At 44.7% G+C, this 15,274-nt stretch overlaps 1 protein-coding gene across 2 annotated transcripts in view; it reads left to right on the plus strand.

Moving 5' to 3' along the window:
• The window catches only part of trak2 (trafficking protein, kinesin binding 2), a 139,413-nt gene that overhangs the window by 65,123 nt on the left and 59,016 nt on the right, over positions 1-15,274 (plus strand). For both annotated transcript variants that reach the window (XM_070876173.1, XM_070876174.1), the window contains 3 exons: positions 9,868-9,944; positions 10,994-11,110; positions 12,735-12,944. In XM_070876173.1, coding sequence (XP_070732274.1) covers positions 9,868-9,944; positions 10,994-11,110; positions 12,735-12,944 — 404 coding nt within the window. The remainder of the gene's footprint in view (positions 1-9,867; positions 9,945-10,993; positions 11,111-12,734; positions 12,945-15,274) is intronic.

Genomic DNA, 15,274 nt, shown 5'->3' on the forward strand with positions numbered 1-15,274 from the left:
CAACTGTGGCCTAACCAGAGTATTATAAATTTAAGCATAACCTTCCTGCTCTTGTATTCTATGCCTTGGCCAATAAAGGCAAGCATTCTATATGCCTTCTTAACCAGCTTATCCACCTGACCTACTTTGTGATCTATGGACAAGCACTCCAAGGTGCCTTTTTCATCTACACTAAGTGTCCTACTGCTTAATGTGTATACCTTTTCCTTATTAGCCCTCCCAATCTACATTACCTCACACTTCTCCACATTAAATTCCATTTGCCACTGCTCTGCCCACTTGACAAGTAGATTGATGTCCTCCTGCAGTCCATGACTTTCCTCTTCATTATCAACAAAACAGCCAATTTTAGTGTCATCTGCAAACTTCTTAATCGTACTCCCTATATTCAAATCTAGATAATTGATATAAACCGCAAAAAGCAAGGGACCCAGTACTGAGCCTTGCGGAACCCCACTGGAAATATCCAGTCACAAAAACATCCAACAAGCATTACCCTTTGCTTCCTACCTCCTAAGCCAATTTTGGATCCAACTAGCCACTTTGCCCTGGATCCCATGGGCTTTAACTTTCATGACCAGTTTATACTGTGTGGGACCTTATCAAAAGCTTTGCTAAGTCCATATACACTACATTGTACGCACTACTCTCGTCGACCCTCCTGGTTACCTCCTCAAAAAATTGTCAGGTTAGTCAAACACGATCTTCCCTTAACAAATCCGTGCTGACTGTCCCTAATTAATCCTTGCCTTTCCAAATGTAGATTTATCCTGTCTTTCAGAATTTTTTCCAATAATTTCCCCACCACTGAGGTTAAGCTGACAGACCTGTAATTACTCAGCCTATCCCTTTCTCACTTCTTAAACAAGGGTACCACATTAGCAGTCCTCCGGCACCATGCCCAAATCCAAAGAGGACTGGAAAATGATGGTCAAGGCCTCTGCTATTTCCTCTTTTACTTTGCTCAACAGCCTGGGATGCATTTCATCCGAGCCTGGGGACTTATCTACTTTCAAAGCTGCTAAACCCCTTAATACTTCCTCTTTGTTTATTTCATCCAAAATTCCACACTCCTCCTTGATAGCAATATCTGCATTGCCCCTTTCCTTTGTGAAAACAGACGCAAAGTATTCATTAAGAACCATACCAACATCTTCCGTCTCCACACAAAGATTACCCTCATGGTGTACCCTTTCTTTAGTCACCCTCTTGCTCTTAACCCAAAGATGTTCTATAAATGTATTTTTATTTTTACTAGCCAAAAATTTTTCATGCTTTCTCTAAACATTTCTAATATCCTTTTTTAATTTTACCTCTTAACTTTCTATATTCTTCCAAAGATTCTATAGTATTTAACCGTCGGTATATGACATAAGCGTCCCTTTGTTCCCTGTCCTGAGTCCCAATGGGTGACAAGCTGATCCTCCTTGGTGACTTTAATGCTAGAGTTGGAAGGGACACAGACCTGTGCAGAGGGGTGATTGGCAGGGCTGGGTTAGGGAAAACCAACTCCAATGGTATCCTCCTGACGAAATGCTCAGAACATGGTCTTGTCAAAACCAACACCTTGTTTTGTCAGAAAGACAAGTACAAGGCTTCCTGGCAACACCCTTGCTCCAAGCACTGGCACCTGCTAGACTATGTCATCATCCGTACGAGGGACCGCAAGGACGTCCGCATCACTCACGCCATGACAAGAGCTGATGACTGCTGGACTGACCACCGTCTAATCCGCTCTGATATCTCCCATCAACGTAGCCTCAAAACAGCGGGGACAGCAGAAATGCTGCCGCAGGAAGATGAATGCTGAAGCACTCAAAAGACCCTGCAAAGAAAGCCCTCCTCAGCCAATGCCTCACAGCCAACCTGACGACCTCCAGTGAACCGGAGCCGCAGAGTGTCCATAGTGCCTGGTCTACACTCAAGTCCACCATAGTTAGCACCTGCGAAGAGACACTTGCTTACTCTACCAGAAAACATCAAAAATGGTTCGATGAGAACGTTCAGGAGATCCAGAAGCTAATAAACCGCAAACACAAGGCATTTCTGAATTAGAAACAACTCCACAACTCGAGTGAAGGAAAGCAAACCGATAGACAACTGAAGGCCAAGGTCCAACAAAAACTCGTGACCTAAGGAACAAATGGTAGGTCAAAAAAGCACAGGAGATCCAGCAATTAGCCAACAATCATGCCGTGTGTGTTTTTTTTTTTAAGCGAAGTCAAGACCACCTACATCCCAAGCACTCAAGGTCCTATTCCACTGAGAGCCAAGAACGGAGAGGTGCTCATCAAAGGCAGAAAGGAGCACTTCGAGGATCTTCTCAACCAAGACTCTGTCTTTGACGCGAGTGTCCTTTACTCCATCCCACAGCATGCTACCCGTCGCCACCTCGGCACAATCCTAGCCTGGCCTGAGGTTGAAAAGACCATCAGACAACTGAAAAACATCAAGGTCTCGGGAGCAGATGGAATCCCCGCCGAAATACTAAAACATGGTGGAGAAGTACTCTTGTCGCGAATCCATGACCTCAACTCTCTGATCTGGAAGGAGGAGAGCATGCATGGGGATCTCAGATGCCGTAATCATGACCATCTTCAAGAAAGGGGACAAGTCCGACTGCGGTAACTACAGAGGCGTTTCCCTGCTGTCTGCACAGCGAAAATCATTGCAAGAATCCTCCTCAATTGTCATCTCCTAGTGGCTGAAGAGCTCCTCACAGAGTCGCAATGCGGATTCCGCCCACAAAGGGGCACTACGGACATGATCGTCACCCCGCGACAAATCCAAGAAAAATGTAGGAAGCAGCATCAACCTCTGTGCATGCCTTTCTTTGACCTCACAAAGGCCTTCGACTCTGTCAACTGTGAGGAATTATGGAGTGTCCTCCTCAAATTTGGTTGTCCTCAAAAATTCGTCACGATCTTTCGCCTGCTTCATGATGACATGCAAGCCGTGATTCTTATGAACGGATACACCACCGACCCAATACAAGTGCTGACCGGGGTCAAGCAAGGCTGTGTCATCGCACCAACGCTCTTCTCAATGTTCCTCGTTACAATGCTTCATCTCGCCGTTAACAAGCTCCCCGCTGGAGTGGAGCTAATCCACAGGACAAGTGGGAAATTGTTCAACCTCCAACGCCTCCAGTCCAGATCCAAGGTTGCTCCAACCTCTGTCATTGAATTACAATATGCAGATGACGCTTGCGTTTGTGCACACTTGGAGTCCGAACTTCAAACCATTGTTGACACCTTTACTGAAATGTCTGAGAGTCTGGGCCTCACATTAAACATCAGTAAGACAAAGATCCTCTACCAACTTGCTGCCGCCACATAGTACTGCTCCCCGGTTATCAAGATCCATGATGAGAGCTTGGGCAATGTTGACCACTTCCCATACCTTGGGAGCCTACTATCAGCAAGGGCAGACGATGAAGTCCAACATCACCTCCAGTGTACTAGTGCAGCCTTCAGCCACCTGAGGAAAAGAGTGTTCAGGATCTCAAACCTGGTACCAAGCTCATGGTCTACAGAGCAGTAGTGATACCTGCCCTCCTATATGCTACAGAGACATGGAATATGTACAGTAGGCACATGGAGCACTGGAGAAGTACCACCAACGCTGCCTCGCAAAGTCCTGCAAATTCATTGGCAGGATAGGTGCACCAACGTCAGCATTCTCTCTCAGGCCAGCATCGAGGCATTGACTACGCTCGACCAGCTCCGGCGGGCGGGCCACATTGTCCACATGCCCGATGCTAGACTCCCGAAACAAGCACTTTACTCCGAGCTACGTCACGGCAAGTGAACCCCAGGAGAGCAGAGAAAACGCTTAAAGGACACCCTCAAAGCCTCCTTTTAAAAAAAAATGCAGCACCCCACCGACTCTTGGGAATCCCTGGCCCAAGACCGCTCAAAATGGTGGAGGAGCATCCGAGAAGGCACCAAACACTTAGAGTCTCTTCGCTGGGAACACACGGAAGCCAAGCACAAAATGCGGAAGGAGCGCACAATAAATCAAGCACCCCACCCACCCGTCCCTCCAACCACCATCTGCCCCACCTGTGACAGAGACTGTAGATCCTGCATTGGTCTCATCAGTCACCTTAGAACTCATTTTAGCGTGGAAGCAAGTCATCCTCGACTCCGGGGGACTGCCTAAGAAGAAGAATTAATTCAGCAAGCTCGATCTTGCCATTGTATTTAATGGGAGCTATGATAATTAGCTATAACTTTTTAGGCTAGGGTCTCTGTGCAGCAGTGTAAATGTTCCAGGAGGTTATGGTGTGGCCTAAGTAAAAGCATAATTCACCCATGCCATAACGCGCTGGAATTTCTGCAACATCATACAGCATAGATGCACCATTCCTTTGACACACGTTTTTGGCAAATTCTGGTCCATTATTTATTCATTTAACCATTTTGCACTGCGCTTGAATTAAATGCCTTGGCTACACTTTCCGACACTTGCCTAACGGCAACCACCGAATCAACAGCAATTGTATCAAAGGGAGCTGGACTCTGACTGAATCGAAGGAGCTCAAAACAAGCTAAATGTGAGACAAAAATACTTCACTCTGTCACAAAGTTTCCTCTGAAAGAGGGCCATCATTTCAGATGTGAGCTGTGTTTTGCTCTACTTTCTGTCTGGGGAAACGAGAGAAACAGTGCTGAGCTTCCAAATGGTGAAAGAGCGAGTGCAGGGATGAATACATTGATGTTGGTTGCGAGCTGATTTTGTTTTTTCTCCGCTCAGCGAAGCTGGAATCAATCCAGGGCAATTAAAATGATAGAAATTTATCAGCCCACAGTTACAGCTTACTTCAAGGACCTGAATACTGGACAGGATACGGGGGAGAACTCCCCTGCTCTTCGAAATAATGTGAGGAATCTTTTGCATCCACCTTCGAGAAGGTGCCTCGATTTAACGTTTCATCTGAAAAATGGCACCTCCGAATGCAGCATTTAATGCTGCACTGGAGCGTCAGCCTAGATTATGCACTCAAGTCTCTGGAATGGGACATGAACCCACAATCTTCTTGGCGTGAGTGCTACATCTGAGCCATGGCTGAAACCGTGCTCTGACTTACTGTGTCAAATAATGAGCATGTTTCAAACCACTCTTTTTGATGTAAAAAAAAAAATCTATAGCAGTGCCCTTTGTGCTGATGATTGTTGACAGGCTAGATTCCAGAGCACTCCTCTTTTTGGCTATACAGGGTACTCACTTCAGTGAGCCCTTGAAGTAGGCTGTAACTTTGTGCGTTTTAAAGCGAGGCTGCTAAATTTCCATCACTTAATTACCCTGGATTGATTCCAGCTTCACTGAACGGAGAAACCAATCAAAATCAGCTCGCAAGCAGCATCAATTTGATTATCCCTGCACTCGCTCTATCACCATTTGGAAGCTCAGCACTGTTGAGGGTCACAAGTATAAATTCCTAGTGATTCTGCTTCAGTGCCATACACTATAATCCTAAACCAGCTACCCTGCTCTCACCCTCTCTGCCTTTCTGTCCTATTTTGTTTTAATCTACATTTTTTATTCATGAGTGAAGTTACTTTTGGGCTTAGATCATAAAGCTGACAGTTGTCAGTTCTGTGAAATGTAATACCTTAGACTTTTCTTTTGCCTCAAACAGCAGCATCAAGTACTCCCAAGTCAATTCCAACCTATTTCTAATTGTATTTCTTCTTTACTTCTTGCCCTGTTTCAATTATGTGGGCCGAAAGGGTTAGAAAATGTTCCTTTTACCTCGTGTTGTCTCATTTGATAGAAAAATCCTCAATCAGAACGTCAAGATCAGTTAGCAGATCTCCCAAGCTGTGTATACTAATTCATGGCAATATGAATTTAAACTTTATATGCAGCTTCTGAGGCTCTGTGATATGAATCTAAGTGGCCCACAAAGATAAAAGCTTGGACATCCTTGAGCTTATAGTATGTGCTAAATGCAGAGCAAAGCTTATTTTCCTATGTCCCAGAAATTACCTTTGGCGGTAATAGCAGCCAACTACTTAAAATGGTTAACTTTAAAAAAATTTTTTTTTTAATTATTTCTCGGGATGTGGGTGCAGCTAGCAAAGCCAGCATTTATTGCCCATCACTAATTGCCCTTGAGAAGATGGTGGTGAGCCGCCTTCTTGAACCACTGCAGTCCATGTGATAAAAATACTCCCACAGTGTTATTCGGGAGGGAGTTCCAGGATTTTGACCCAGCGACGATGAAGGAACAGTGATATGTGTCCAAGACAGCATAGTGTGAGAGTTGGAGATGGTGGGATTCCCATGTGCCTGCTGCCCTTGCCCTTCTAGATGGTAGAGGTTGCGGGTTTGGGAGGTACTGTTGCGGTAGCCTTGGTAAGTTACAGCAGTGTACATTATTGATGAGTAAGTGCTGCTTGATAGCACTGCCGACGACACCTTCCATCGCTTTAGAAACATTAGAAATTTACAGCGCAGAAGGAGGCTATTCTGGCCCATCTTGTCCGCGCCGGCCGACAAAGAGCCACACGGCCCTTGGTCAGCAGCCCTAAAGGTTATATATAAACCTATGAACAATGACGGAAAGACAAAGAGCACCCAGCCCAACCAATCAGCCTCACCACAACTGCGACATCCCTTTTACTAAAACATTCTACACTCCACCCCAACCGGAGCCATGTGATCTCCTGGGAGAGGCAAAAACCAGCTTAAGAACCCAGGCCAATTTAGGGAGAAAAAAATCTGGGAAAATTCCTCTCCGACCCATCGAGGCGATCGAAACTAATCCAGGGGATCACCCTGGCCATATTCTATTCCCTGCAGTAATTACCATTATATCTGCTCCGTCCAACAAAAGGTCATCTAAGCTGATGATTGCGAGTAGACTGATGGGGTGGTAATTGGTCGGATTGGATTTGTCCTGCTTTTTGTGGACAGAACATACCTGGGTAATTTTCCACTTTGGCAGGTGTTGTAGCTGTACTGGAATAGCTTGGCTAGAGGCGCAGCTAGTTCTGGAGCGCAAGTCTTCAGTGTGCTCAGCTGTTCCTTGATAGCACATGGAGTGAATCGAATTGGCTGAAGACTGGCATCTGTGATGGTGGGAACCTCAGGAGGAGGCCGATATGGATCATTCACTTCTGGCTGAAGATGATTGCAAACGCTTCAACCTTGTCTTTTGCACTCACGTTCTGGGCTTCGCCATCATTCGGGATGTAGATGGTAATGGAGCCTCCTCATCCCATTTGTTGTTTAATTGTCCACTACCATTCACAACTGGATATGGCAATCCTGCAGAGCTTTGACCTGATTCATTCGTTGTGGGATCACTTAGCTCTATCTATAGCTGCTTTTTGGTGAAGCTACAACACAGCGTGCATGTAGTCCTGTGTTGTAGCTTCACCAGGTTGGCACCTCATTTTCAAGTATGTGTGGTGCTGCGTCTGGCAGGCTCTTCTACACTCGGCATTGAACCAGAGTTGGTCACCTGGCTTATTGGTAATGGTGGAATGAGTTTGGCAGCTGTGTCCTTCAGGACTCTGGCAGCTCAGTCTGTAGTCATGCTCCCGAACCACTCTTGGCGATGGACATTGAAATCTCCCACCTTGAGTACATTCCGTGCCCTTGATACCCTTAGGACTTCTTCCAAGTGGTGGTCAACATGGCGGAGTACTGATTCATCAGCTGCAAAGAGGGTGGTAGGTGGTAGTTAGCAGGAGGTTTTCTTGCCTGTGTTTGACCTGATGCCATGAGACTTCATGAGATTGGGAGTCGATGTTGAGGACTTCCAGGGTCACTCTCTTCCGACTGTACACTACTCTGCCGCCAGCTCTGGTGGGTCTGTCCTGCCATTGGGACAGGACATACCCAGGGATGGTGATGGGGGAGTCTGGAATATTTGCTGATAGTTACTCCTCCATTAAAACTGTGGACGGAGTAATGCAATATGAGAGCACTAAATGTCTGTCCACCATTACCAACGATAATTTCTAACCTAATATCTTCAATCCCAACTGCAAATCAATGCACCCTACTACACCAGTGGGAACCGTTCTTTCTGCACTCTAACCACCCCTTCATAGTGAAACTGACAGCTCAGTGCAAATTTTGGCCGAATACTAGGCAGTTTCTTTCATACCATCGATCCCTGTTGACAAGGAACCAGCTAAATCTTCACAACGAGAAGCAAGAAAGGCTTCTGCCCAACAGTCTGGGCTGTTTGAAAGAAAGACAGAAAGTCTCTCGCGCCCTCAGGACGCTTCCAAGTTTTACGGCGTTGGCCAGGACACACACAACTCCTCACCTTTAACCCCACCACCTTCGGCGTGGGTGTTATCCCTGAACCACTACTAGTTTGAACCCAGTCCCTAGAGGTAGAGGAGAGGTTGTTAAGTCAAATTGCGCTTGCAATAAGGAAGCTTGATTGTAGCAAATATCATTTATTTAAAAATCCTCAGAAGTGAAATATATTTGGCTGACCTCAAAGATAAATAATGAAATGTTGCAATCTGTAGATTTCGTAGATTAGGTACAGAGGAGATTTACGAGGATGTTGCCAGGATTGAAGCATTTTAGTTATGAGGTCAGATTGGATAGACTGGGGTTGTTTTCTTTGGAACAGAGCAAGCTGAGAGGAGATTTAATTGAGGTGTTTGAAATTATGAGGGGCACAGATAGAATGGATAGGAAGGACCCATTTCCCTCAGCAGAGAGTTCAATAACCAGGAGGCATAGATTTAAAGTAATTGGTAGAAGGATTGGAGGGGAATTGAGGAGAAATTCTTTCACCCAGAGGGTGGTGGGAGTTTGGCACTTACTGCCTGAAAGGGTGATAGAGGCAGAAACTCTCAGCCCATTTAAAAAGTACTTGGATATGCACTTGAAGTAAAGCAACCGACAAGGCTACAGACCAAGAGCTGGAAGTGGGATTAGGCAGGATAGCTCTTTTTTGGCTGGCACAGATTCAGTGGACTGAATGGACTTCTTTCGTGCCGTAAACTTCTAGGAACAGCTAGTTAATTAGGTTTTAACACCCTGTCCTTTTACCTCTTGGACCTGGGTTCAAATATAGCCTAGAATAAGGGGGTGAAAGCCTTTTACATGAATGTTCTGAAATAAAGTTGTTTCCACATTGCAGTGGTGGTGCTGGTGCCATGTAGGACCTGTACAATCAACGGCACCACCAAATATAAAGTGTTCACCAAAAGGCTGCAGAGCCACACTTTCGTTTTCCCCAGAGTCTCCCGATCTATTCTCTCAAGCTCTCGTGACAGCCTTTTAAACGTGCTCAGCCGATTCAGCTCTTCAGGCCCAGCATCTCTTTGGAGGCTGGCATTACTTTAAGTGTTGTATTTTTTTTAAATAGAAAACATTGTACTGTGCTGTACTTTGACTCTGCTCAATGGAAACCCTCAAGCGTGACTGAGTCTCTGTGTCCTCCTAATCAGTCTCTCAGTGGCTGGGACAGAAGTAGTGTGTAAATGTAGGAGAGTGATGCATAAATGCAGGTTAAGTACAGAGGGCCACAGTAAAATTCTCTTTGTGTGACCAGTTCCTAATGGCTGTGTATCCACAGTTCGAGGATTCTAAAAGTGCAGAGTGATCGAGTAGAATCATAGCATCATAGAGAAATTACGATACGGAAGGGGGCCATTTGGCCCATTGTGTCCGTGCCAGTAAATAGGGAGAAACTGTCATTATTTCTTTCAGGTCCCACCGTGTGCTTTTGGTACTAATATAAAATCTATATATTCTGCTAATTGGAGCAGTCACAAATTAAATAAATCTGTCTGCTGCTGATCTGATGGCTTTATTTATTGTACTATATTTTGACCCAGGCTAATTTAAAGATTTTTTTTTTTAAATTTCTCTCTCCAATAGTTCTCGGTCCCGACGGGGTGGATCAGATGACCAGGACATACAATGATGTTGATATGGTCACGCACCTGTTGGCTGAGGTGAGCTTCGGTTAAGCTGCATTTGCAGTCGCTTGAGTCCACCATTGGAACCAGTTTAAAAATGGAAAGGTTTAGAAATCAAAAAGGAGCAACAACATCTGGCAGACCAGTGGGATTCTGCAGTTTTGATGTATACAGCTGTGGAACTGCCTCAAATTTAACATTTCATCGCATTTTCTATAGCACAGTTAGTATTTGAAATGTTCACAATATAGAATCATACAGCACAGAAAGAGGCAATTCAGCCCATTTGAAATAGCTATCCATTTACTCCCATTCCCCTGCACTTGCAAATGTCCTGCAAATGTTTCCCTTTCAAGTATTTGTCCAGTTCCCTTTTGAAAGTTACTTTTGAATCTGCTTCCACCACCCTTTCAGGCCGTGCATCCAGATCATCGTAACTTGTTATGTAAAAATAATTCTCCTACTCGCCCTCTGATTCTTTTGCCAATTGTCTTACATCTGTCCTCTGGTACCAACCCTCCTGCCAGTGGAAACAGTTTCTCACTATTTACTCCATCAAAAAATCCTTTTCTTTTTAAAGACATCATCTTAAATTATTCCACAAAGTTAGATATGTTCAAGTTGCCTGTGCCTCCCAAAGTGTTCCCAGTTACGGGCTAGTCGATGATAAACTTGAAAATATGGGAAGTATTTTCCAAAAGGCTCAAAGATGAACACTTGAACATGTGCATTTCCACTCTGGATTCCCCAAACACACATTTCCTAATTTTCTTTTGGAGGATTTAATTCATTTTGATGTTATAAACTGAGCTACTGACAGTATGGTCAGCCTATGATCCTTAGAGCTGGGGCTGAGGGGAATAGTAAAACGATCTGCGCAGAATTGTCTGGACTAGAACTGATGCATCTGTTTGTGTAGATGGTAAATTTGTACTATTGAGGAAATTAATTGCATGTAAAACTATAAAATCACAATGCCTTGCAGCTTCAAGGTATAAACTTACTAAACTCGTTGGAGTACCGATTGACTCTGTTCAAAGAACTCAGATTGCTTATTATTATATATTTTTTTTGATGTTCGGCAGAGAGACCGTGATTTGGAATTGGCTGCCCGGATAGGACAGTCGTTACTGCAGCGAAACCGGGTACTGTCTGAGAGAAATGAGCTCTTGGAAGAACAATTGACCCAGGCTTATGATCAAGTGAGTAAACACTTTCAAAGTAAAAAGATGCTAAACTATCAAATCAAACCCAACTGGGTAATTTGTTTTAGGGAAGGAAACCTGCTCTCCTTTTCAGATATAGGCTATAATTGACTCCAGTTGCATATCGATGCCCTCTGACGTGGCCTAGCAAGCCTCTCAATCGAAACCAGTAATAAATGCCGGTTTTGTCAGTGACCTCCACATCCCAAGAATGAATAAATAAAAATAAAAATCTCATGTCAAAAAATAATCTGAAGCAAATGGATGCATACAGTTCATAATGTTATGGAGTTAATCTGAATGTGTGCCTTTTGAAATCCATGCTCTGTTAGGTTGGCTGACGGTGGTAGCTGCTGTATAGGTTGATCTGGGTATCTGCTCAAAGTCTTTTCAATGGGTGCCATGTTATTAAAAGTTGGCCCTGTGGGGAATCACCATCTCACAGTTGATAGATGCTCCAACAAGCTGCACCATTACCCAGCCATCTCTTTCCATTACTAACACTGATTGGAGGAGTTTGCTGAAGGGAGGAGAGAATTAAATTCACATCGTGTATCATCATCATAGGCAGTCCCTCGGGGTTGAGGATGACTTGAAATAGTTGTTGGAGTTGTCCATGAGGGTCCTAATGTTCCATATTCCGAAATTCATTTTGAAGGGTGGAAGATGCCTGTGCGTGAGTTCTTTTAATGTGGGGTGGCCGTTGCACACCGGCTACCACACGGGCTTAGCTGAGCAAGATCTTGGTCCAGTGGCAAGGGGGTCCAAGACGATTGGAGACCAGGCACTGCTGTATGAGCCTAATTGCCTATGGTGAGATGCGTGAAACGGTTGTTGTGGCAGCATAAATCATTCACAGCCACCAAACGGTGGTTTTGTTCATATAAACTATACTCTGTTCACATGTTCTGTTTACAGAATTTTTAAAAAATGGTTAAAGCACCAAGTCCCGTTCACCATGACCCTTGTACTTGCTGACCTACATTGGTTCCCAGTCCAGTAATGCCCCAAATTTAACATTCTCATTCCTGGGTTTTAGATCCTGCCATGGCCTCGTCCCTCCCTATTCCTGTGACCTCCTACAACTCTGATCTACAAGAAGATCTCTGCGCTTCTCTAATTCTGGCCTCGTGCACATCCCTGATTTTCATCGCCCTACCATTTTCTGCCGTACCTTCAGCTGTCTAAGCTCTGAAATTCTCTCTCCCTCTTCTCCTCTTTCCCCCCCCCCCCCCCTCTCCCCCTCTCCTCTCTGACGCTCCTTGAAACTTTTTTAACTTATTTCATTGACCAAGGTTTTGGTTACCTGTTCTAATCTCCTTATGTGGCTCGGTGTCACATTTTGCCTGATAACGCTCCTGTGAGAAGCGCCTTGGGACATTAGTCACTATTACAATTTAGGGAACAAAGCAACCAATTTGCGCACAGCAAGGTCCTACAAACAGCAATGTGATAATGACCAGGGAGTCAGTTTAGTAGTGATGGTTGAGGAATAAATATTGGCCAGGACATCGGGGAAAAATCCCCTGCTCTTCTTCCTATTCCCCTGCACATTGCTCATATTCACTTGTTTTCCATATTTTTTAATCGCCCATCTTTCAGTCCATGTTCTTTCCATTAGGTTAACCAACTGCAGCATGAGCTGTCCAAAAAAGATGAGCTTCTACGAATGGTGGCCATTGCTTCAGAGGAGAGCGAATCTGACTCCAGCTGCTCCACACCTCTCCGTCATAACGAGTCCTTTCATCTGTCACACAGCCTGATGCAGCTCGATGCTTTGCAGAGTAAACTGCGAGAACTAGAGGATGAAAATCTCTCTCTCCGTTCTGAGGTATGTAATGGTAGGCTGGGCTCCATTTAGAATAACTAATCACATGTGCACCACAAATCTGAGACAAGTCACTGGCTTAGTTGTACATTTCCATGCCTTACTTGTGAAGCACTTTAACACACAAATGGTTGTCTTCAAAGGATCTGCTGATAGGATAGATGAAGTAGGGTAAGAGGGGACTCATGTGGCGTGTAAACACCGGCACAGACCAGTTGGCTTAAATGGCCTGTTCCTCTGCTGTAAATTCTAAGGAATAAACGTGTCATTTTCGGGTTGGCAGGCTGTAACTAGTGGGGTACCACAAGGATCAGTGCTCGAGTCTCAGCTATTCACAATCTAAATCAATGATTTGAATGAGGGGACCAAATGTAATATATCCAAGTTTGCTGAAAATACAAAGCTAGATGGGAATGTTAAGTTGCGAGAAGTATGTAAAGAGACTTCAAGGAGATATAGACAAACTAAGTAAGTTGGCAAGAACATGACAAATGGAATATAAGGTGAAGGTGTCCACTTTGGTAAGAAAAATAGAAATGAGTTTTTTTAAATGGTGAGGGATTGGGAAATGTTGATGTTCAGAGGCACCTGGGTGTCCTTGTACATGAATCATTGAAAGTTAACAAGCAGGTGCAGCAAGCAATTAAGAAAGCAAATAGTATGTTGGCCTTTATTACAAGATTAAAAGTGGCCAAAATTTCCCACCGCCCGAAACAAGTCACATCTACCACTCTTGAAGTGTCCTGGCCACCCCGATGCGGGACCCCGCTGCGGAGGTCGTCGTCGCGCTGGCCCAGCCAAGGATGTTGCCAGGCGGGGCCCTGCCGAGAAGGCTGTCGGGTGGGCCGGCCCCGCCGGTGAGGAGGCCCCAAGGTCGGGCAGGGTCGTCCGATCCGGATTCCGGACCATTTTACGGATTCCGGATGACCCTACCACGAAACATTCTGGGACTCCAGATTTTGGACGCTGCAGCTGTATCCCTTTGCAGACTCTTTGTGTTCTCCTCATAACTTACTTTCCCACCTAGCTTTCTATCGTCAGCAAAATTGGATACATCATTCGGTCCCTTCATCTAGGTCATTTAATGTAGATTGTAAATAGCTGGGACCCAAGCACTGATTCTTGCGGCACCCCACTAATTACAGTCTGCCAAACTGAAAAAGACCTGTTTCTCCCTCTCTCTTTTCTGTCCATTAACCAATCCTTTATCCATGCTAATATATTTATTGCACCCAACCCCATGAGGCCTTATCTTGTGCAATAACCTTTTACATGGCACCTTATCGAATGCCTTTTGGAAATCCAAATATACTACATTCACTGGTCCCCCTTTATCTACCCTGCTTGTTACATCCTCAGAAAATTCTAATAAATTTGTTAAACACGATTTCCCTTTCATAAAACCATGTTGACTCTGCTGAATCATGTTATGATTTTCTAAGTGCCCTGATACCTTAACAATGGATTCCAGCAATTTCCTGACGACTGATATCAAACTAACTGGCCTGTAGTTCCTCTTTTTCTCTCTCCCTCCTTTCTTGAATGGTGGTGTTACATTTGCTACCTCCCAATCTGCTGGGACCTTGTGCAGAATTGCCTGAGGATTGTGTTTTCCATCAAGGTGGGATGCTACAGAATTGCAACATCAGACAAGCCCTACCCCACCTGTAACATTTTTTCTCGTGAGTCGGGTGGTAGAAAGCATGAGAATACAATGATTTCAAGCAGGCACCCTGTCACGGGTCAATTGATTAGAAATATTTATAGAAAGAAAGAAAAAAGATTTGCATTTCTATAGTGTCTTTCATGACCTCAGGAACGTCCCAAAGCGCTTTACAGCCAATGAAGTACTTTTTGAAATGTAGTCTAGGAAACGTAGAGAAAAATTATGCACAGTAATGAGATAATAACCAGATCATCTGTTTGTTTCAGTGATGTTGGTTAAGGGATAAATATTGGCCAGGACACAGGGGATGACTCCCCTTCTCTTCTTGCCACGGGATAATTTACATCAAACTAAAACACATTACGCAGACTAACCGACTGCATGGGTAATTTGTTCAGTGAGGAATGCATTTTATTTTACATTCTGGTCTCGCTAGCCCCTGCACCTAGGATCACGAGGGTGGGCAACATGCCCACAAGCTCCCTGCTGATGTTGAGCAGGACACTGACCAGCATGTAGGACTAGCCTCCTGAGGATTCTTCCTGCAGTTACTTCCTCCTCCTTCTGGAGAGATGCTCGGCTTCTGTACAGCATCTCTCCGCGGCAGCACCATTGAGACTGGGAACTCAAAGCAGAGTTACGATTTGACCTTGTATCCCACCTGTTC

Source organism: Pristiophorus japonicus, chromosome 3 (assembly GCF_044704955.1).
Source record: "Pristiophorus japonicus isolate sPriJap1 chromosome 3, sPriJap1.hap1, whole genome shotgun sequence".
In the NCBI taxonomy this organism is placed as follows: Eukaryota; Metazoa; Chordata; class Chondrichthyes; family Pristiophoridae; genus Pristiophorus; species Pristiophorus japonicus.